The sequence below is a fragment of the Rhea americana genome, unplaced genomic scaffold, assembly GCF_003343005.1.
Source record: "Rhea americana isolate MKP2758 unplaced genomic scaffold, rheAme1 scaffold_397, whole genome shotgun sequence".
Lineage (NCBI taxonomy): Eukaryota > Metazoa > Chordata > Aves > Rheiformes > Rheidae > Rhea > Rhea americana.
The window spans coordinates 146320-171466 of record NW_028186531.1 but is presented as its reverse complement, the minus strand read 5'-3'; the positions used below and the strand labels follow the sequence as shown (position 1 = coordinate 171466).

At 42.6% G+C, this 25147-nt stretch overlaps 1 protein-coding gene across 1 annotated transcript in view; it reads right to left on the bottom strand.

Annotated features, from left to right (window-relative positions):
• GLG1 (golgi glycoprotein 1) overlaps positions 1-24900 on the bottom strand; it is a 70412-nt gene extending 45512 nt beyond the window's left edge. Inside the window, exons 1-2 of the mRNA XM_085313819.1 lie at positions 24889-24900; positions 957-989 (exon numbers count right to left, since the gene is read on the bottom strand). Of these exons, the coding sequence (XP_085169945.1) occupies positions 957-989; positions 24889-24900 (45 nt within the window). The remainder of the gene's footprint in view (positions 1-956; positions 990-24888) is intronic.
• Positions 24901-25147: the final 247 nt, after the last annotated feature.

Sequence of the window (25147 nt, the reverse complement as noted above, 5' to 3'; positions counted from 1 at the left end):
TGTGAAACAAAATAAAACCTGAAATCATCATGTGCCCTTCACCTTATCCAGCCCTGCGTAGCAACAGAGAATTATGACTACCACAAAATCAGGCTGCACAGTGCTAAAGGTTAATTTATAAACACCGTTGGAAATTACTGGTTGTACAGCATGGCTAGGTTTTATTCTGGGAATTTATCTTCCTACAATAAACCAAAATATAGCTGTTCAAACATCTGAAACTAAGCCTGTCACTGAGGTGTGCACTTGCCTGTTCATGTCCAGGGCTAAGCAAATAATTAAGGATCCTGACGTGGGGCGCTCTACTGGAATGCCAATGAGAGAAGACAGAAGAAATCTAATACCAGTTGCAGCTTTGATCACTTTTTCTAGTAGATCTCAGAATTTTGCATGTCAGCTTGATAGTCTGAAAACCGGTCAGCAGTTTGCTCACTGTTTAATAAGGTGATAGGAGGAAATTTGTTCTAAAACTAGTCAAGTGGCTCAAACTGCCTCGAAATACCACCACCTCCAGCATTTTCCAAGGGAGCCTAAGAATTTAGCAGCTGTGAAAGCAATACAGAAGGCTTGATCTTCAACAGCTGAAATTCAAGAGCATTTAAATTCAGTATTGCTCACATCTTTCCCCAAAAAAGAGCACACAGCACTGCTCCCAGTAACTCACGGGAACCACCCTCCACCCCTAAAATAGGAAAGACATCTGCTATCTTCTCTGATAGCAAAGTACCGCRTATAAACATCTCGGCTACACTCCATTCTGCAGTCTCCAGTACAGCTGTATTGGCTATACTGGGTTACAGGAGTCATCTTGTTGGTTATCCTCCACCGTAGGGCTGTCCAGAATTAAACATGTACCGATTCCTTCTGCAAACTCTATGCAAAATGTCTCGAGTTGATAAGGCAAGCAAGGTGCACATGCAATCAGTAGAGACTGAATAAAGCAAAGCAATACTTACATGATTGCAGTCTGAAGAGATTTCATTATCTGGCTGAAAAAAAGAAAAAAAAAGAAGCATCRGTTCACTGCTGACACGATGTGCTTAACATACAGAATAATATCAACTTGTACAAACGAATACGTTGTCAACTCCTTTTCATCTTAAGAAACAATTTGACATAAGCAATAGGAAATTTGAACTGCTTAATAAGAGCGATGATATCTAGGTACCAAAAAGATAGAAACAGCAGACACTTCAGACACAACATTGTCTCACTCTACAGCGTGCAAATTGCACAGGAGCTGCATTTATGTAGACAACGTAAAGACATAACAGATGCACTTTTGTTTAGCCCAACAGCCTGAAATAAGAAGGCAAAAAGCATCTGTGGGAAAACAAAGATGCAGTAGAAGAGCTTTTTTWAAAAAAAAAAAGTTTCATCCATATATCTGAAAGAGAGATTGACCCGAGATTTACACCGAGATACCCATAACATCCAACATTCGCACATCATTTCAAGATTACTTTAAAAATCCAAAACGCAGTAGCTAGGATACTGCTATGTCCTCACGACAAACCAAGTGACAAGTACAAGTGCACAGTTGACGCTCATTAACGTGTTCGAGAGAAAACACCCACTCTCAAGGGAGCCACTTTGGGAAACGGCTTTGACTGCAAATCGTCTTTTCCTCCTTGCAGCCGGAGCTGCTCTCCCGCAGCGGAGAGCCCTTCTAAGCTCACACAAAGCCCTAACTCCTCTCCGTTGCAAAACGGTACAAACACAGGATGCCATCACCTGCCCATCTAATCCAAACAAGAAAAAAAGAATTAAGACTTGATTCGACAGGAGGGAACTAGCATTTAATAACTTTCAGAGAGCAAGCACACAGCCTGCATCCCAAGGAGTTTTTCAGTCTGAGGGTTTGCCTGCTGCACAACACAGTTAATGCAACACCCACACTACTGCTGCTTCGGAGTAAGCAAACGGAAGTTTATGGGGGAGAAAGAGGGAGCAGAGTAGAGGCTTCCAAGCCCTTAATTACAGCCATTATTAACTAAAGCACTTTTGTTTCGTATAACAGAAGTGGCAGAAATTACCTCTCCAGTTAGAACACAAGTAACAAACACTACCTGAGGGATCAACATCAGTAATTACAGCTTGCTCAGGCTGCTGCCATCTAAAACAGTATCTCCCAGAGCCTTGATAATGTCAAAATTACCTTTTTTAAAAGCTAATAGAAGCCTCCTCATTATTCTCAGACTGCAGAACTGACRCTCAAAACTCAGAGCGAAGAGGAGAGGGTATCCAAAGATGCATCCCTCTAAGGCCAACACACATCACTTACAAGGTGGTTTTTCCTGGATTTTCTGCACCCATCCTAATCGTTCAGCAACCGCTGGAAGTCTCCTGCCRAGCTAATTTCAAACAGCAGTGAGTCAGAATGCTCTCGCTTGAAGTTGCTGTCTCCATCATTCAGGCGAGGACAGCTTCTTTGTAAAAGGATACAGGCCGGCACTGTCCTTCTCCTGCAGTGGACAAGGCTGATCGAACACGTCTGGCAAGCCAGAGAACTTTTAAGAGCCAGAGAGTGCTTTCCCAAAACGCTTCTCGGTCACTTGAGTTATTTCTGCATCCTCCAGCCCCATRACCTTTGCTTCAAACCTGCCAAGGATTATGCTCACTTCCTATGCAAAGATGAACCCAAGAAGATAACAGACCAGTTCTCACTAACGTTGGAAACCTAAAYAAACTTTTACTGAAATACACAACATTAAAATACCAGTCTTCCCTTTACTCTGCAGTAAATCTCAGTTCTGCAAAAAAWTCAAGTCTTGTTCTTCTGGGAACAGTAAGGGAAGTAATCTGATCTTTGAAGACTAAACTGACTGCGTGCAGTACTAAAGGCACAAAAGCACAAAATYGAGCCGATAACCCTGTAAATGTGGAACAAGATGACCACCTGCTAGCTCCTAACTGCACTCCTTTCTCTCACCATTGCAAGAGAAGAGTAGGAGACACAGGTACAGGGGCCACTCTGGACCTGATCCTCCCAATTTATGTGAAGTAAAACTTAATTATCATGTCTCATATACTGAAGGACTGATTTTGAGGAAGGGGAGTACAAAGCAAGCCTCCCCAGGGCAACCCCGACCAGCAATCCCTTTCTAAGGGGATTTTCTGTGGTCCTCCATCCACCATGTTCACTCAGAAGAACTTGCGAGCAGTTTCCGAACAGCTCAAAAACCTGCGTAGTAAGTCACAAAAAAAAGGTCAGCTTCAAATCACTATCACAAAAATCTGAGGTGCAAGAAAAGCTGCTTCGTGTCATTCCCGTGCARTTAGCTTGAGAAACACAGATGCTCCGAGATCCTTAGGGCAGGGGGGAGGCTGAGAGCARTGGAGGCCGGCACTTCACAGCAGTTGAGGCATTTTAGGGAAGGAAGCTGATGGAAACGAGGATGTTCTTCACTAGCGATCCAGAAGGACTCCTCTAAAAATCTCCTAACTGAAGGATGAGAAACAGGCTCTACAGAAATCATACACCCCTCCGGGCTCCCAGCTCTTGCTGCTTAGCAGCTTTGGTGGGCATAYGATACTGCATCTCTTCGCATTTCTCTAAAAAGCTCTCCACAGAYTTCACACACCAACAGGCATACTCCAAACTACGTATACTGCTCCCTACCTTCCAGAAAAAAGCAGAGTTTAAAGACAAATACCAGCGACAGGCAACTCGGACAGGAAAAGCATTCCTCTCAACTCAACCGCACGTAACGGGTACAAATCGTACTGAACTAGCGTTGTGAACTCTTAACGAAAAATGCAAAGGTTTACATAAAACAGTATCATCACAAGACTGAGATAACACCATTGCGTTTAAAGGCAGCTTTCTTCAYCCAGATCTCAACTCACTGAAACAACGAGCCATGACAGCCTTTAAAAGCAGCCATCCCTGTTCTAAAAACCATACTGAAGCAGAGAGAAAATTGGGTCAAAACTACAAAACAAATCAGCCAGCTACTACCAGGCCTAGAAGAGGAGCAAGGCATCGGTGTTTTACCTTCAGAAACAGACCATCATCATGCTGGTATCCAGCAATATTTATTTAGTCATAGCTGTACCATGAGCCAGCCAGTATCAGGCATTAACATCTARTGAAGATACCACCAGGGACGCAGCTACCGCCACCGCAACAGCTTGGGAGGCAGAGTGCCTTTCAGCTCTGCGTACARAATGGGCTTGATTTGGTCTTCTCATTTCATCGAGTCCTAAAAAACAATTCACATTACCATATTTCGAGAAGGCGGCAACATAACCAGCTACCGTGGATGAAACATTGAGGTCTTGAAAGAATTGTCTGCAGGGTTGGTTTAATCACCAGCAGCTGCCTGACCTTCCTCTCCTCACTGCGTCTTGCAAATGGAAGACTGAAGTCAACAGCACAAGTGCCTTCACCCCCAGGCCGTGGATGGAAGGAACCCAAGAGGCTCTCTTCCTAAATTCAGAAACAGATTGCAAAGAGATCAAACCAGTCAATTAGGAAAGGAAGCCAATGAAAGCAGCTACTTTCCAATAAAAGAGAAGGCAGGTACGAGTGCAGCCAGCAAGCAGGGGTTTCACAGTTTACTGCACTGCCACATGGACAACACGCTGCAGAGCAGAGCGCACGTGCAACAGAGCAGCTCCGTTCTTCAGTGCTGCATTTCTCTACTCTCACTCAAACAAATATTTATCAATACTACTTGCAGAGATATAGTAGAGCCTACCGACCTAGAGCATCTACCAAGATGCCTGCAGATCTAGAGCATCTACCAGGCTGATGAAGGGGAAAGTGACTTCTTGGCTATGCCTTTCCTGCAGCCAGCAGTGATCCCTTTGCATCAAATACACCCGGCCAGGATGAGAAACCTCACAGTAAAGCAGGCAATTCGACCCTCGAGTACCAAGCTATCTAGGCTTACAATGTCCAAAAAAGCATACAGGCTGGATGCAAGCCTGGGATCAAAGAGATCTAGAGGAGCTACAGTCCAGGAAACCTGATCCAAATCCCATCCTCCTCCCAAGTTAACTACTAGATATGGAATAGGCAGGGCACACATGAACAGATACAGTATTTTAGGCAAGCAAAAAAAAATAGCATGGCTTTAAAAGAAGTAGAAAAAAAAAAAAAAGCCATGCACACAAACCCTCATGCTTCAAACCTGCTGGAGCGCTGTGCCAGCAAGCATACGGCTGTGGTAAACTGTTTTCACACATCCTGCAGTACTGAGAGTCATGTGTGATAAAGTTAAACTGGCAATAATATTCAAGTCCAACACAGATGAGAAAAGACTGATTGAATTATGCTTAGAAAATAATGTAAGTTAAATTGCCTAAGGTGCATTTGAAATATATTCTAATGCCAGTGAACCGTCAGCATTAGAAACAAACTCCACATGCTGTTGTGTCAGCAAAATCATCTACGCTTGATCACTCATGTTTTTGAAGAGTAAGTTTGAAGCACAATACCATAAATATATATCTATATATATAATCTCATGCACCAGCACAAAGCTCCTAGTGTCCGTACACTTTGGTTACTTCATGGAAATAAGTTTTTCACTTAAAAACAGAGAGCTAAGGTCTGCAGTGCTGCAAATCATTTGATTGCATAATTATTTTTCACCTTGGTTAGGCACTCCTAGTTTATGCACACCTAACATTGCAATACAAGTTACATACAAACACCTATCAACCATTTCCCAAATGTATACAGAACTTTGCATACATATTAAAAAAAAAAAAAGGCAATTTATTCAGCCACTCTCCMCCTCAAAAGCAGAACAAGTAACAAACTGCCCCAAACTCCAAGTTCTGCAATGAAGGTTTTTCGCTATTTTACCTGAATTCTAGATTCCACAGACTTTTCCACCTATGCTGACAAAGGGTATCATCCAATTAAGTCCCTTCATACTAAACCAAGTATGTTCATTCAGAAGAAGTTTGTCACAAAGCAAGAGAAGCTAATAAATTAAAACAAAATCCCAGCACGACATATTAAATGTCTGGCTCAAAAGCCAGGAAGAAAAAGCCAAGGATGAAGTGAGCCTTGCCCAGTAAAATTCCAATTATTTGGTCCCTTTTTGCTTGGTTCACATTTGCTTGTCACAGAACAAAGTCTTAAGCCAGATGCCATTTCTCCATGGTGGTGATCACTCTTCTTGCAAATACCCAGTGCGGTAAAATGACAGAAAATGCTCAAGTTTTATTTCCAATACATGAAGAGTGACCACACTTTATGGTGCAATTCAGGCAATCACACTGATTCCATTCACCTCCCATAAAACAAACCATCTTTGATTGYGATCCCTTATTACCAGCAGGCCATTTTCTTCCAGCTATTCCTGTGAAAAGCTGCAAGGTGACTTGTTTAAGGCTTGCTGCTGCCACAGCTGCTCCAAGCAGCCCTCTCACGCAAGCTATTCTTGTCCCTGTTGCTTCCATCTCCCCTTGCACGGGGGACTTGCAAGCACTTAAGCCCTCTTTACAGGATTTTTTTTTTTCATTTCAACACCAGCCCATGCATCCGAATACGCCTAGCACTCAGCATGATCAAAGGAAACTCATCGCAGATGCTTCTATTTGTTCTGCCCTTACTCCCCTCTCGTCATCCTCTTGGAGGCACTGCAGACAGTTTCGATGCATCGTGGAACAAGACAGACACTGAAATTATTTGTTTGCCACAAGGGTTTGGCAGCACTGTTTCCAGATATAATGTTTCCCATGACACTCCTCCACAGCAGAGCTCTGCTACCAAGTATAGCACTGACACAGAGAACCAGATAAAGCAAGGATGTTGCCGCATCTGGCCCTGGAAAGCTATCCTACGACACTAGCAAAAACTTCCCTAAGATCTAAACACAAGCAAGGATATTGTTAGCATAAAAAAAGGGGGGGGGGGAGAGAGAGAGACCAAGAGCTGCTATGAAGATTAGGGTGAAGTTGTTGAAGACTGCTAAACCAATCTGATCCAGATAACGGGGAGGATTCTGCTCAGCCTTCCTCTTCCTCTGGCTCAGGGAAGAGTTCAAAAACCCCAGCAATTCAGCAGAAAAAATGCTGTTTTACAGTTTTTTTGCCAGTTAAGCAAGAATTGGCTCTTAGARGAGTCTGACCAGCACCAATATTGAGAAAGCACAGCAAGATCTCCACCTTCAGCATTAACGAGTCCATATATCCGCTAAAACAAAGACAGAGACAGGTTGTCTCAGTGTAGTTCTGAAACTACCTTCCAGGAAGACTCTCCCATCTTAAATCCAAACCAGAAACGTCCCAGAGTAACTCATCCAATGAAGAGGCACAACCAACAGTACAGGTTTCACCAGCGCTCTGCAGCATCTCTCAGGGGGATGCAAACAAATGTGTAACTAAGAAAGAAGAGAGCCCCAGGCAAGTATTTCCAATGTGATGGATAAGGAAAAAGCACTTATTAGATAAGTGTTATCATCAGCTCTTGGTAATTCTTCTTCATCTCTCATTCTCAATACAGAGGCTGCATATCTTTCAACTGAACTTCCTCTGTAGGAACCCAGGCTGAGCTTAACTCTACACAAAACTCCAAAAAGCCATGAAGAGTTCATAAGCAARATTCAGTCTTATGCAAAATATACAGCTGTTAGCACGAGAGGGTCCTAATTCCCAAGGGAGCCACGTTGTTTTAAAGATGCTCCTTTGCTTATCAGGCAATAACATTCTGGATGCATGAAGTCTGGAGCTACAGAAATCCTTAGAAAATTAGCTTTACGCAGAAGCCAAGAGAAAAGTTCATACTAAGCTACAATTCAGCATGTGTCCCAAGGCACAGAGTACAGCRCTTCCAAATTCAGGTTTCAGAGAGACTTGCTCCGCTTGCTCCTATCCCCACTCCTAAACAAGTGATTAAGTGTTATGTTGCAAAGTAAAGCAATCAAGTTCTGACACTTACGATTCATGGACACCTCAATTCTCCTCCCAGTGCCTCTATGCTTGGATGGTATCTGATCATTACCATGCTTCCTCCCCAAAGCCTCTCGCTTCATTCCCTATAAATGGCAAACAATGCTCTAAACAGACAACTAGCCAATATCCTTTTTTATCTTTGTTATTCAACTGTGGCCTCATGACTTCTATTTTCTACACAAAGCCATAGACTGCTCCCAAAAACTTCYCCCCAAGACATTCTGGAGCACTGCCCCACCACCACCCTTTCAACAGGGCACATCCATCTAATCAATCAGAGCTTCTGTCCTCACCAAGACAAGATATGCATCTCATATGCCTATCTTTCAGAGGCAAGAACAGCASTGCTTTAATCCTGATTTATAGTCAGGCATTCCACCTAAGAACCAAAATAAGACAAGCATCCAAACAGGTGGGAAGCAAGCTATGCTAATTTTAGCTCCTGCCAGCTATTCTACCTAGAAGCAAGGAAAATCAAATACCTCAAAGAAGTTGCTTCAGCGTTAACCACAAACCGCAATAATATTTTTATTTTGTAGTCTTATTTCTTTGCTTTAGGACACCAGTAACAACCTACTCTTTTTCCTTTCCCCCTCAACTCTTTAAGGCTAGAGACAGAACAAGCCTTGAGGTACCTCTAGGATAGTCAGCAGCATGTGTCACACTAGAGCAGTAAAKGAATGATTACATTTAGCATCAGTACTTCCATAAATTGCTGGACGTCATAAATGTATAAATAGGTCTSCAAGTTCTTGCAGTGTCCAGCACTAGTGCCCCATTCCAGCAGTCTTTTTTTCTGCCCTCTTCCAGATGTAGAAGTCTAATGGCAAACCACAGTCCTGCTCAGACGGCAGAGTCCAGCCCTGCTGCACTTGCTGTGTTTACACTAGTTCTCTTCATCTCATCTTCTCCCCATTACGTTCTTGCACATGTAAAGCCTACAAGGCCACGTTGTTTACTGCTACAAGAAAGCAAACGTTCTAGCTTTCCACGTGGCCTCCCTGAATTCCCTTACCATATTCAACATCTCTTTTGTTACAACTGTTTATCTTGCAACACCAAAGCAGGGGGGAAGACATACTAAGAGGTTTCCTGCAAGCTGGAAGTCCTTTGGACTGTGGCTGTCAACCCAACTGCCTTCCCGAGAAAATCCACTGGCTATGCCAGTGGCCCCAAAAGCAGGAACAGCCTCCGTGCAGGTAGTCTCCAACCACTTACAACAGTCGGATTTGAAAGAAGCAGAACAAAAGAACCACACACCATTGGAATTTTCTTCAGAWGATCTGCAGGGCCTCAGCATATCCTTCATTTCTCTTCCATAGTAGCAGGCAGGTAAAGAAGGACCCCTGAGCAGGGTAAACTTTCAGGTTATTCAAAAAAACAAAACAAAACAAAAAAACCCCAACCGAAAAAAAAAAAACATACATCCTGCCTGTTACAACACAAAGACAAAAGTTAGGATATAAATGAATTTATATCCTTTTAAGCAAGAATACTTCTCCGGGGGGGAATAAGTGTAAGTAAGCATGAAGTGTTACTGGGCATTGAGGTTTAGAGCCCAGCCCACGATGAAGACCTCCAAGCAGCATCACATTCTCCGCCAGAGAACTAAACACTGCCTTGCCAGTTCAAAAGGGCTTCTCCAACCAGACATGAGTGCCTGCCCGCATGAGACCATGAGATCGGTTTCCCCAGATTCCCAGCATCACCAGCTGAACTTCGGAGGAAAGGTCTGTACGCTATTTTTAGACAGTCCTAGAAACCGCACAATGTCCTGCTTCCATTTAGAGTTCCTTGCGTATTAGAAGAGCTGCTGGGAAATACGTTTCAAAAGCATTTCCACTCCCTTTGCTCTCCTGCATTTCGGGAGGTAATTTCGGAGAGCAGTACTGAGCTGGAWCAATCCACCGATTTGCTGTCTGTCACCGCTATAAAGAGCTGATTAGCAGGCACGCAACATGTTTCAAACCTCGAAACCACAGAGCGGGGCATCCTTGGTGGCACATTCGCAGTTAAACCAATCCCACTACCTGTTTTGCAGCTCTTCTCAGAAATATGAACTACGGCGACAGTAAACAGACAAAAGAAACCAGTCCTGACTCACCAGCAGCAGCCGTGATGCAGYAGCTACTAGCCCCTGCAGCTGAGGAATTGAAGCATAAGTTCTCTTTCTACGTACGCTGAAAAACAAGGAGCTAAGTCATACCACTGAAAGCATAACTTATAAATCCAGGGGGAATGCATTCAGGAAACTAGCTCCAAGGAACAGAGATCCGAGGCTGGAGCAGAGTCTGGTAAATGTCAACTTCGGAAACGAGTCCAGGCAGAGGCACCAGACTCCAAATTTGAAGATGCTTGTGAAAATACACTTGCAGCAGTAGCAATAGGACAGCTAAGTCATAAGGGACTCACCATGGGTTACTCTTTATTAAAGCCATCAATATACAGCTCAGGAACATGTTAACATGTTGCCATTTGAAACCTCTGGTTTCTTCCTCTTGGAATTGATGAACAACTTTTGACAAACGTAAGCCTGTTCTGCACGTGGAGCCAAAATCGCTTCCCAGTGACAACTGCATTTGCTTCAGTATCGCAAAGCTGAGCATCCCATAAGAAAAAAAAAGTGTTTTTTTTTTTTCACGTCTAAACCATAAGAAAGTCACCCTTTGTCAACTCTCAAAGGCCACAACGACCAGAAAGCTTAAACTTTCAAGTTTAAGAAGTTTTGAATGTAAAGCGACTCTTCTAATCTAGTATTTAAGCCCAGTATTTCAGCTCTACTTTAACAATACTGTTCTGCATTTTAATTAAATTTCCATTTCTACCCAAGAGCAGCTTTGATGCATGAAGCAATCCAGTAGATGTCTTGCCATTTTTAAATAATATTAAAAAAGATGGAAACATTAAGATGCAAACATTAAAATGCAAGCATTTAAACAATTACAGTGCCTATCAATCTAGCTAGCCAAAAATCCCCCCCCCAACTTTAGATATAAAAGCTAAAATTAGCTGCAGAATAATACAAGCAGACTAGAAAACTCTTAAAAATATTACTACAGCATTCAAGCAAGACTGAAATTATTCAAAAGTCTAAGCTCCTTGCTTATTTAAATCAATCTGCCTGGGAGAAACAAAAAGTTGTTGTGGTAAATTGATTTCCCTAGCGTCTGGTTCCCTTTTCGAAGAGCCGCAAAAAGAAAGAGGCCAGAAAGACGAGATGAAATCCGCTGATTCACAACATTGTTAGGGATTTTGCGTTCAGACAGATCACACATCGCAGCATTAAATCCAGTTCTAAATAGCTAACCAAGGAACGCCAACTGGGCAGGTGACGGGCAGGCACAGTGAAAAAGGGCGTCACGCACGCAGAACTGCTAGGTGGAGGGTTCAGCTGTCGATCCCAACAGCAGCACATTAAACAAAAAAAAMCCAAGACACACACACACACACATATAAATATATATTTAATTGAAGATTCATTCAATACAGCTTGGCTAATATATTTTTTCCCCTACAGCAGGATCTTTGCTATAGCAATGTACTTCAGTAAAGCACACCTAGACTGTAGGTATCAAGCATATAAGAAAAAAAAAAATAAGCCAGACAGTAATGCCGGTACTGAAGTGAAGAATAGAGTATTACTTCACTTCTGCCTGGCCAAAAGGTGAAAGCACTCCATTCAAAAGACGTACTTACTTAAAACCAAGAAATACTGGATTAAATAGACGTTCAGAGTAGTTAGCAAAAGAACTGTGCTGCTATAAATGGCAGCTTGTTTTTAAGCTTTACAGTGAAGTAAGATAACCCAGACCAAAAAATCTTGTAGTAGCATCATGCAGCATCTTGCAAGACTTACTGTTTGCTATGAACTAAGCATGTGGTTTTCAAGCATCAACATTTGGGCTTCTCTTAAGAAATGAATATTGGTGCACACAGAACAAAAGTGATTGCTGTCCGTTCATTTTTCACAGGGGAACCGCATCATGTGAAGAGAGTTATCCAGAAACATTTACTCTACACATCTGCACCAATAAGGAAATGAGTCACCAACCCACTGGCAGGGCTGATTCATAGCACACTCTGCATTCGTGCTATTTAGGAACCTTGTGTACAGAATACAGGCAGAAGGCAGATGCAAGCGACAAGTCGACAAGTCGTTTTAAGAGATTATATATAAACACAAGCTACTTYAAATGCAATTTGGTTTTTGTCTTCTTTTTTAGGCTAAATTTCTTCAAAAGCACAGCACCAGCGTGGCACTGCACTGTGCCAGGAGAACTTTTTAACCTGGGTGAATCAYACTGTTTTCTTTAAATTACTGGAARAAAAGCAAATTCAAATGTTTATTTTAACTCAGGTTTAAATTGGTTGGATTTTGTTCAACAGAAAAATTCAACAGGAATACGTTTTTAAAGACGTGGCTAAGACAAAGTTTCCATGGGCTTATTAACAAACTACCAAATAAAAATTCTGCTTGCCTTCAGAGCACGCAAACAAAAGCCTCGCTACGGTACTGAAGCACAGCTCTTCCGTCAGCCTGCCAGACTGCATATTGATTAAAGAAGTCTGCTTAAAAACCTTCTTCCCTTGATTTATTTCCTTCTTTTAATAACCACAACACTATTCAGAAAGCAGAAATCCAACTCAAGAGTGCAGATGTCACCCTGAGCCGAGGGCTTTACACACTGCACCAAGCCCCGTCTTCAGCAGGGCCAAGCAGGACCTCACGTTAGCGTGGACTTCTCTCCTAGACGTGAGGTCATTTGACAGAGCTTGGTCTGAGAAAATATTTTATCTAAAGGAACAGGAGGAGAGCAAAAAGGATCAAAATAGTGACCAGTAACACCTGCTTACGTATTGTCTTCTATCAGCTCTGCGCTTCCTCCAGCGGTCAGATAGGTCTGGTTTAGCCTCGCGCCCAGGAGAAGGGGGCTCCGAGTTGCAGCACCTTCCTCCGGAGGTACGTGTCTCCTCCGGCTCAGACACTTAGCTTTYAGTGCGTTCCACATTTCTGAGAGCTCCTTTCCAAAGAGCACTAGGCTTCTTCAGCTTGAACTGTTCAGCTCAATAGCTATACAGGGCTGTTAGCTAAGCATTTTGCTTTAAAACTCCAAATATAATGATAATTCAGAGGATTTAAAGCAACCCCATGGTAAGCAGTCAGATCAGAAAGAGTTTCCCTTAGGGCAAAGGAAGAAAATATATCTGACTAGTTTTACACAGATGAACAATTTTTTTWAAAAAAAGATTTATTTGATAGCAGATTCTAGAAGTAAGCTTAAAGAGATTTCTGGAAGGAAACATTAGCAAAAGATGTCTTACTGCTATGCAGAGGAGCCAGACAGCTGCATGCAAATCCTTCACATTACTGTTTCCATAACTCCTACTTAAACAGCTACGAATAAAGACAAACCACAATTAAAGCCACTGAGCATACTTCCAGCTTCTCTGCTAATATCTATATAGCTAAAATAACAGGGGAGGGAAACGCAGAGGAAAAAACAGTAATAGCCTAGTCRCTGCCATGCTACACTGCTACTGCGGTTCAGAGGATTGCGTTGGGTATTGGTACGGAGCAAGCAGCTATCACCAGCAATATCACTGCTGTACTATTCTCACCTGTCGAAATGCTCGAATTCAATCAAAAATTCAAGTGCTCTAGAATCGGTTAATCATTCTTCCCCCCARTTATTTACGGACAAACAGCATAAATCAAATATAGCCTTAAAACGACCCAGCCACCTGCACCATCAAGAGCAGGCCAGCAGCACGGCAGGCAAGTGCACAGGCAACRTTAGACCTACTTCTTGCCACCTCTTGGTTTTTCAGTTATACCTAAAGCAGGACTTCAACAGAATTTTTAAGTATTTTTCCCATGCAGGTAACAAYGGTCACTTGATAGAAAATATTTTCTCCTTTAGGCAATGGTGGTGCTTTGTATACAGTTATGCATTATTACAAATTTATGGCTACATACAGTAATGTTTTCCTACCATCTGAGGCCCAACTGCAACCAAAGAAACAAACAGGACAGAAAGCTTTATATACAAAATAAAACTCCTAGTCTTTAAATGCATGAAATTTCACAACAGACAACACCTAGTTTCAGGATTACTTCCAGTACATTGATGGAAAAGTCCAGAGGCGGTCACCAATAAGGAGATTAAACATATTTTCCTTAGTAACTGACAACATTTGAGAACAAACTTTAAGAAAGTTCACTATACTGAAGCAGAATGAAGTTTCTATCAACCACTTTTCCCCATGTTTTCCCCTTAACGTTTTTAGTCTAATCTACTCTTAATCATGCTGCACAGTGGGTAGCATGTCCAAAAATGAGGTAGTGACATCCTTCTGAGGACTTGCAGGAGAAAAGCCGGTAGCAGTATTCTCAGCTGAACATTTTTCTGCCCAACATGGGTGTTTAAACCCCTCGCATGCAGACTTTATCTGAATGTTAAGAGAAGAAGAGAATGGCAGAGTGGAGAACTGCAACTTTTGCAGCAATAAGACGAGATCCGAATGCTTTAGGCACAGGTCAGCGTTGCCACCAGAAGAAACTAGCTCTCTCCCCTGTCATCTTAGACTAGGCTTGAAGGGTTGTTTTTGTGCAGGGTGAGAAAGTAACTTTATATTGATGGGCAAAGAAGCTTTTCAACCTCCATACAAAAGGAGGACGAAACTTTTTTTTTTTAATCAACCAGATTATTCAACAATTTATTTTTACCATTTTAAGATTACCATCCAATCAGACTGGAGAAGAAGCTGGAGATATGACTGGCCTGTGACAACTTTTAAGGAAAGATAAAACCACGTATCAGAGGTGCATTAAAGAGACAGATCTCCCGGAACAAGTCTGGTATTTTTAGGCAACCCATTCTGAGAAGTAAGAGCATCCTTGTTAAGTGAGCACAAAGGAGCAACACGGGGCACAGTAACAGCTAATACCACCTCTGTTAGGACACATATGCTACTGAGTTTGTTTGTTTATTAAGAGAAGACTTAGCCTCAGCAAAATACATACTGGAACTGAGCATTCCTCCATTAGCATCCTTTGGGTGAGAGTCCAGTGAGTCTGAGACATCTGAGAACAAGAGTAGATGGAGAAAGTCAACAGCAAAATCTTCTCCAGTGATTACTGAGCATTCAGATGAAATCCTCRGGTTTCCCACCCCCAACAAATGGGAGGGGAGATTTCTCTAAACTACATTTTAACTCAGGCAGCACAATAAGGAGGAGACATCATAGCCTTGCAAAGGAGGGCAAGATTTTCTTGGTGTGTCGTTATCAGATGTATTAAATGCAGCTCACAGTGGCTTCCATGCTTGGTACCAACACAAATAGTCTGCTGCTCTGGCCAAGACAGGCTATAAAGTTCAGTAAAATATTAGCTCCTCCTCACTGCCCTCAAGAAACAAGAAGAATGAACAGAAACACTTTAAAGCAAGTTAAGAACTGTCACGTTCAGACTATTTTCGCTTAATCACAAGCCAAGAGTTCTAAAAGCAAAGTTTTCAGGCTTCCTCAAGTCTGAAAAATTTGATGAAATAGATGATCCACTTACAAATATTAATCTGGTTATTTCAGGTTATCTGCCACATGCTATGTTATAGCTACAAGTATAAATCTAGTGAATCATTAAACTAGCCTTGACATTGGTGTCTGCAGAGAAGAAACTGAGGAATAACTTAAAGTTCAACCTTCTGCACAAGAGAAATTCTCCCATTTTAGCTTATCCTATTTCTGTAACAAATCATAAAACAATTAATTCCAAATTAAGATACGCATGAAGTATTCAAGGTAACTAAAGTGGCAAAACTGTACTGCGGAGAACCTGCATTTAGGCAAGCCTATCGTCTTCGTGCCTCCCAGACTGTTAAAGCACCGTCATTTCATTGCTACACCCATTTAACGGGAAACACCAGAAAAATCACTACCAAGATGTACAGAGGGGCAATACAAGTAAGTGTCCAAGCAAGTGTCCAAGCAACCTTCCTCAGTGGTAAGAGTTTTGGATGTACCTGCATTACAAAGTAAGTTTTTTGTTTTAAGTTCATCTTAGGTGTACTTAAAGCTGTTTAGGTGAAGCCTATCAAAACTCAAGCTGCAGTTTTACAACACTTCACCAGCTATTTTTCTGCTTCTTATGAGCTGCATCAGTTGACTATTTCAGCAAAAATCYCCAAACCATCTACTTATCCAAAACCCTTCTACTTACAACTTCTGCGGGGAGTTTTTGGCTAGTTTTCTGCTTTCTGCTGAGCTGAAGCAGCTCACAACAGACTCAGACAAGAGTCAGTGCTGCTGCGGGGAAGAACAACACGTGAAAGCGGCAGGACTAACTTGGGTCAACCCGAGSTATCACAGACCTTCTCCCTCTTAATTTTTTAGGGCATGAGACAGACGTACCCAAATAAAGYCTAACAGGAGGCAAGAAGGTAGGAAAAATTCCCACGTTCCACAGGACAATTGYAACGTTAACATTTGAGTCCTGGCAGCAGCTCTGACTGTAAGAGAACAAAGAAGGGCCCAAACTCGCTAGGAAATTACCCTTCCAGGCTGGCAGGGCAGCTTGGCTGACTCCCAATAGAGTAGGTTTCATAAATAAAAATCCTGCTCTGCCAGAGCTGCTGCCAATTGTTCGGGCAATCTGGATGAGAAGTGATAGCGAACTATATTTTAATGTCAGGAAATCTCAGGTTTTGTTCCAAAGCCTTCACCACACTGTGCACGTTTTCCTGTGCTGGCTCTATTGTGTTTCTCTAAAAAAGCAGAGGTTAAAAAAAAAAACTTGTTCCTAATCAGCTGTATTTGTGATCATGTTTTAGAGGCCAAGACTTGCAAATCTAATGTTTTGCAGCCAATAACTAAGTTGTCAGAACACCTACACACCAACCTGACCAGAACTGCAGTACAAAACCTGACCGGATCCAACTAGGCTTCCAGGCTTGTTACTACATAAGCTATCATTGTAGTTTCCTACAAAATCATGCATTTAGGAGGTGTTTAAGACAGACCTCTGCCCATCTGAACTTGCAAAGCCACTTCTTAGAGTAAAACCCATGTTTTTCACCATCTCGCCACTTCAGCGACAGCAGCCCTACGTCCTCCAGTAATCGACTGTTACTGCACAGCAAGGCAACAGCTTTCAGAAAACCTGAGTTGTTCTACTTGTTCGTGGAACACAAAACTAGGGGGAAAAATATATTATTGGAGTATGTACTCCTTTCTACAGAGCCATACTCCTTCCAGCAAACTGTCCTTGATCAGGTCCAGCCTCTCCATCCCCAAAAGGGCCAAAAGAGGKTAACCTGCTGAACACAGCATGCCCGGCGGTATGCAGATGAGGGCTTGGTGGCCAGGTAATAGAACTGCTTCTGCAAACAGATCAATTGTGGTTTGCTTTCAGGGAAGGAGGTGCAATATGATCTGCCCCATCTAAAGGGACAAACACCAGCTCTGCTATTCCCAGCACATCTAGTTCACCTGCGAAGAGCAGGTTTTGCAAGTCTATCATAACTGGCTTCAACAGAAGCCTCTCCCTTCTGGAGGAGAAGATTGCCCAAGGAGCTAYGGCGCCCCGGGAGCAGCCGATTTCCCACACATGGCTTCAAACYCGGAGCAGACCATTTGACAGACGCGACTCCTGTTGAGGCACAAGGACCGCTGCCGTTTTGCATTAAGACGCGCTCTAAAAAAACCTAGGTGATTTCCCACGCATTTCTGGAAGCACAACTCCTTAAACAACTCCGCTATGCGGCGGGAAACCTTGCCAGAACAAGCCAGACCTACGCACGCAGGTGGGGCTTGCAGTTAGAAGCCAGTTCTTACAGCCCTTCAAGATAAGCAAATCGGGGCTAATCCATCAATTATTTCAATAGAGTATTTGATCCTTCTTCCACAACTTCTTTTTAAAGTTTCAATGGAAGTAGGTCTAGAAGAGCGGTGCTTTATATTAGAAAGGCAGGGGAGTTGAGAGAGGTGCCCAGCGTTCGGGCTTTACTCAGCTGCGCTGCAATGTAAGGTGCTGATAGGCAGCGCGCCAAAATGCTTTAATTCTTCTTGGGAGGAAGACTTAAGGCGCCTCATGAAAAAAAAAAAACAAAGAGCTATGACTGGAAAAATGAAGCCAATGCAAGAACACTCCTGAATTTACAAGTCGTTCGTGCTGTTTTTTCARATTTCTTTGCTTTAGTTAGGTTCCCGACAAGTCTTTATCCTAACCTGAGCCCCAAGTTTTGACACAAGTTAATCTACAGCGCACTGTCCCGCCTTTAGAGAGCTGCAGGCAGATTCCCGTCGAGCTGCTTTGGCAGCAACGTGTGGTTTCACGGCATGGAGGAGGACACGGGTGCTAGAGCCAAGCCGGGTGCAGCCTGCCCTGTCCCACCTCCTCTCCGGGCCCTGCTACACCAGGCCACCCTCTCCTTGCTTGAGCCAGGAGAAGAAGCAGCCGTGATCTGAAAGAAAAAAAAAAATCAAGGTGGGTTTTATTATATTTACACAGCTTGTGTCAAAACATTACTAAATCCACCATTACAATCCTTGCTAACGGGAATGCTGGCACAACAACACTGAAGAGGAAAGATGAGATGTTTTTTGACAGCAAAATAAGCAAATGCCTCAAGGACAAAGGCATTATTTTAATAGCATCATTTTTGGACTGTACCTTCACTAAATCAACTATCCCTACCTGTCAGATCAAAGTCACTTATTGAAGGCAAACTGTACATCAACATTTAATAACAACTCAATTTTAAGTAATCAAATAGGCTGAAAATGCCAACTAACTGAAGTAGTAACATCAGTATAAAGAAATAAGCTACTTCATAAAACCACAACTCCTCCAGAGAGGCTATTTAAAGCAGTCCCTCTCGGTCCCTTTTCATTACAGCCAGTTTTGGTAAACCAGTCTRGAAATACAAATAACTCCCTATAAGAGGTTATAAGTACCAAACACTAGACTGAAAATTTTCCTCTTCAAAGTGAAGCCCAGGAGCCCTTCCGTAGCCTTGGTTCCCTTGCTCCAGATGCAACCACTCTGCCTTGGTATGAGTGCGCATTGCCACCGTACCTCCCACCAAAATCCTACTCTTAAYACCTTAAAGACTTCCCGCTCCCCATATCAAAAAAATTCCCAGTTGCCGCGGAAAAGGTAGACAGTGCTGGTGCTTTAACATATGCTGGGGATTTCCCAGCCTAATGCACATTAGCACTTAGTATTTGCAAACCTGGTCTCCAGCACCCAGCAGTCGATTTGCATGTTAATTTGCACGTTAATTAGAAATAGGTCACCAGAAAATTGCAGACAACCTTTCCGCATTGACTAGAAAGGACAAGGAAGTGTTTTCATAAACTCTATATCCCTTCTAAGCCTATTTCCATTTGTCAGCAAGCCACCAAAAGTTCACTGCAGATCAAAGCGCTCATTTTGTTGACTGAGAACATCCATTTCAATACACACGCATCAGACTACTACAATTGTGTTAAGATTGGATATTTCTGAGACTTGAAAAGCAAATAGGCGTGCCTGCGTAACACTACACAAAAAACTGCAAAACAACTGCAGCCAGAAAGCCTCCTACTTTCACCACAGTGCAAAATTAARCAGAATGAAGTATATTAAAAAAAGTGCACGTAAACTATGCTACACTGAAAGCTTTGCAACTGGCTACACTGGTGCAGCTATCAAGTCCGCACATTCACCCAATTACACTCACTAGCAACGACAGGAAAAAAAAAAAAAAAGGAGGAAGCAAGGAAAGAAGGCATCGTGCACATTTTGACCTCCTGGAAATGCAGTCTCTAATAATTAAGTCTCTRCTAATCCTTGTAGGATTATGGCATAAATCAAATGCCCCTTCAGCTGAAGTTTAATAGTCTTACACTGGCAAGTCTAATAAAGCTATGTCATTGCTTCTCTTTCTCACATGAGCCTCACAAGCACCTCAAGTTTTGAAAAGTCATTTTATTTATTTTATCCAGAAGCTCCAGGATTGATTACTTGAAGATATTAAGCAGTAAACACACAGCTCAATAGCAGAGAGCAAGACTATTCATTACAAGGCCATATCGCAGTTGAACATTAGGTTGTATTTTTAATTTTCAGCTGTTACAAAGTCACAAGCAGCAGSCTCTAGATACAGAAGACCTCCAGATGTTGAGCTTCACGTACACCTTTCATACTTAGCGGAGCACGTGTTATAAGCAAGAGAGACCTGTTTAGGAAGCAGGGAGCGATGTCAAAGCACACTGCAGCACATTCGCTTCTGTGAAAGCAAGATTCCCACCTCGGAGGGAACTGTCTCCTCCTTGATACATTTACCATCGCACCTGCGGGACTCGCTAGACCTCGCCTGCTGCTCTGGAGACCAMACTACCCGAAGCAAGGCAGCTCAAAAGCCAGCACGGTTTCATAGCTTTCATGGCAAAGCTGGCTTAAGCACCTACCCTGCTCCACTGTACTGGTGGAAGTGTGCACACCGCAACAATTCGCAGCAGAGGGCAAGGAACTGCTTAAACCAGCACGAGCAAAGGCATCATTTCACCTAAGTACATCCTATTTGAAGGCACTAAGTGAACTCCTATTATTTGGCCCAGGACATGCTTGCAGGAGGATGAAAAGCTGCTGGGAGATCGAGGAAAGTACTTTATGCCAGGTCAGCTGGCTGCAAGATTCTGCTTCGTTTCAACTAGCAACAGCTTCTGCACAGCCTGCAAAACCGCCTGCACACAGCAACGCATCCGTGCATCTCACTTTAACACAGAATTAAACAGAACGCAACCATCGACGTACTGCAGAGCTGTGTTGTTAATGCTTACATATTAATTGATGCAACTGCCAACAGTAGAACAATTAAATAAAATCTACTTTTGTTTTCAAGTACCTAAAAGGTACTTGAAAATTGAATTATGTTATCAGCCACGGAAGTAGAGGAAAAAAAAATAAAAGCGGAGCTTCTTATATGAGCATCCTTTACTAACACCACAAGCTCATCACTTTTGCTCCCACGAAGCCCAAAGGGCTATGGCCTGCCTGCTTTCTAGGTGTTTGCCAGCATGACATCAACTAGACAAATGATTCTGCACCAGCACAGCTGTGCCATCAGAAATCCAAGCAGACACCCAATTCCGCAGCGAGAAAATCCTTCGGCTGCTATGAGGGATCTGCACTAGGCATTTACAAAACTCTAGAAAGGGTCTGCCGGTGCTCAGAAGATTTCCTGGTACGGCTGAAGTCTTTGACATGCTCCACAGCTCAACAGCTGTTTCTCTTCCTTTAAGCGCAGCCTGCAGAACCTAAGTGAAAAGGGTACTGACAAAAAAAAAATAAAATTAAGAAAAGCCGCTAAGCACCAACAGTTCGTTCATTATATTTGATCTCCACCTTCTCGCCGGCGGCTAATTCCAAGACTGCAGGAAACAATCGCTTCCTTAGCGATCGCAAGAGTTTACTGAAGCTGTTCACTGGAGGTTGTATAATCAGGCCCCAAGCCAGATTAGTTATCGGTGCTTTCCGMGCTCGGTAGCTGGAGTGGTAACTAGAATAATTATTCATTAGACTTGTGCACAAAAAAGGCGCTCTTCTATCAAACCACTTTTAAGGTTGGATCGTGTCCTTTTTTTAACTCATCACTGGAGGAGAAGGTTCACTCCTTGTCCACATCGGCTCCTGTAACTCTTTTTATTATCACTGCCTAAGGTCATTTTTAGTATGGGAATGTGAGTTATCATGGCAAGCCACTCCTCAGAGCACACAGCAYTCTGACTTGCTAGTTAATTTTATCTCCAGTCACGCTGAAGGAGGGAAAAAAAAAACAATCCTGATAACATATAAAAACCGTTGTATTTTTTCCAACAAGAGCTGTATGAGCAACRAAACAAAGCACACAAGAAACGTTAGGCACAAAAGCAAAACACCAAAGGGAACGTAAGAGACCAAGAGACCTACTCGTTTACACTAAAGCGTAAAATTCCAACCTCCCCGCTGCCATTTTTGAAGGAATATGGAGAACAAAGYGCGCGCGCTCTTTTTCAGTGTGCTGATCTTTCCGAAAACTTCAAGGAAACAGTGTGCTAATGCAACATTAGGCAACTGCTACTTCCAGGCAGTACAGAAGGGAGRATCTCAAATGATGCAAAGGACACGTTAGGTTATCTGTAATAAGCTCTAGAAGCTCTTTGGTGGAAAAAACAGGCTTTTAAGTGGGCTGTCGTTCTTGAGCAAGAGCTACAGCTTGGGAGGGTTGCGTAAATTTGTGATTAAGTTAGCACAGCCAAGACCACTAGGCTCCTACCACTTTCTCATTTCTTCTCCCATCTCTTTGCCACCATTTGAAGCATAGGAAAAGGGTAAGTTTTTATGCGGCATTTGCCAGGGTTCCTAGTCCCTTGGTCTGCCTCGTCACATACTCACGATACGAGTCAAAGCAGTTTGCATCGATACTTTTCTGTTGATACCATCTTGAGCCCTGCCACCAGCTTCGCAGACCAGAAGCTGCAATGGGTTGAGTATACGCATGAATAAAAGCCACCCRTGTGACGTGAGACTTGGCATTTCTAACCAAATCCAGCAAAGTTCACAAAAGMAAACTCCGAAAGGGAGGAGGTTGCAAGCTGTTTGCGAACAGGCTACTTTTCTTCAATCTGTGTTATGCATTCGTTATCCATTTGCACATACTGATGTATTAACTGTGAGAATGCAGGATGGGTTTGCCAATTAGCTCAGCGAGAAAAGTCTAAGCATATTCCAAATTCCTAAATATAAACCAATYTAAGCACCGTACTTTATCCCTTAAAGGATTGGCTGCTTGCCTGACACACATTTAATATTAATGTCAAGCCCATTGAAATTCATACACAAAAATTTAGAGAAACCAAGTTTGAGATAATGTCAGAGCCGGTACTTAATATAGGACGCTAAGAACGCACTTACACAAGCAAATATTTACAAGACCTATTTCCTCCTTAGGAAACCACACATATCTGCCTTGTTTTAGTCTACACCAAGCACATGAAACAGCCACCAGCACAAAAGTAGAAAACACCACATTAAAGCAATCCAATTACCAGGCTCACACATTTTAGTGCATCTATAACAGAAAAAAATATTCTAAAAACTCATGCTCTCTATCTGCTCTCCCAAACTTTTATTCATCTGAGTTTCCTGTCAAAGAATTTCACAATTGATATTTTTAGAAGTGTTTAAGTCTAAAGCATTTAAGTCTTAAGCTTAAAGTTACAGATGGCCTCCAAATATATAAAGCCCTGCAAAGCAGASAGCTACACACCAAGTGCCTCCAGTTGTTTTGATTATATGCAGAAGATTTAAAAATTCTGCTATACATATTTTAAACAATCTGCAAGTAGTTTGAGGTCTCCTGTGTATTGATCACAAAGTTAATAGAGCAATTAGCCAGGGTTCATTAAAACATGCCTCCCATTAGCCTCCCTAGATAGCTAATCTGAATTCATTTCAGGAGCCATGTGCGACAGGTACAAAGTTTTAACCCCCTTGCACCCAGCTTCCCTTAGGGTGGATGGCTTTTCCCATCAAGGCTTCACCAGATCCTGACCCTATTTGTACTGCAAGCACTGCCTGTCATAGCCCGACGGGAAAAAAAAGGCCCCAAATCAGCACCGGTTTTCCTTCGCGGGCCCAGCTGTGAGCAAYGATCATGCAGGAACCGCTTTACCTCTTGCTCAACCACCTTTGCCACAGCAACAGCAGCCTTGAGGAGCACTGCAGCCAACTGTTAGAATTAAAACTGTTGGATTTAATTTGCAGCTGGGAATCAAATCGGTGCTCAGTGCACCAACTGCCTAAAACACTAACCTCCAAGTGGGCCCTGCCGCCACGGTTTAGGTTAAGAGYATGCAGCGGCCACAAACAGATCTTGCCTCAATCTTACTTCCCTCTATACGGATGCTCACACTAACGTGACTGGGTCTTTTTTTAAGCATCTTTTCTCCCATTTCTACCCTAGCAGCTCTGAGACGCTGTTAAACTCTTTCCACCAGAGTACCAAGTGGGGTTTTCCATGTTACACTTTCTCCAAAGTAGCCGAACCAAACCCAGCTAACATGCCATCATACTTCAGTCGCTCCTGAAAACACTCTTCCTGGGAGCTGGACAGAATAAAGACACGGCTTTTTGGAGAACGCTCCTATGTTGAGGTTTTAACCCRTCTCGAAGACGACATAAGAAGCAGGAAAAGAGGTAGATATCGAGGGTTGGCTGAGGCACGCAAACCTCCAAAGAACACTGACCTTATAAACAAGGCATTTATAAAAGCACAGAAAACCTCTAGGGAAAGCTGATTAAAGCCTTTTAATCGTCTTTTAACACTAGACAAAGACGATGCTTAGCCAGGAAAGGAAAAACCTAAAACGTACGTATAATTAGCCCACATATTACAGTCATTACTGAATATCTCAGTGTCTTTCAAATGCAGTGTTACAAAGAGCACAAATTAAGTTCTCTCTAATTTGAAACACATGCCGTCCTCCCATCCTCCAAAGGAGCCAAATACATTCCTGAGATAATCTCTTCTTCAAAAAAGGGTGTGAAAACAGAAGAGCGCTGCAGTAAAACAGCTTGGGAACAAATGAGGTAGATCAACTACAGGAAAAGAAGATTTTGGGGTGCAAGAGCTACATCCAGCACTTGGAAGTTGCACTGAACACGCAGCATTTTCTCTGGAGAAATCATTCCTTGGAAAACARCTGAGCAACTATTTCAGAAACTATTATGGTGAAATATTTCTGAAGAGTGACCAGACAGGTCATTTTATTCCATGAACAGTAAAAAAGACAATCATTACTAAAGCAATCCAAACTAATCCTGTTTCCCTTTATGGGAAAGGGGGAATCTTAAATCCTCGCGAGYGATTTAGCTGTACTTATCTGCATACCTCCCAAATATATTCAGCACCTACTATTAGATCTCAATATTCAAAAATCAGATGGGCTTACCTGCCTCGTCATGCCGCTTCACAGCCAAGTCCACTGCCTCGCACTATCTGCTATATGATTGCCTCAAAATCACAGCACGAACTAGTTGAAATACCCACCAAAATCATCACTCAGGACATTAAGCCCTCATCTCGAAGTATGGAGAGAAACATGGTCTAAATTAGGTCAGTCAGAAAGTTGGGTTGTTAAAACATATTGCTTGCAATCATTTAAAAACTTCTCAGAGAGAAAACTCCAGCACAGGTTCCTTAGGACTTTT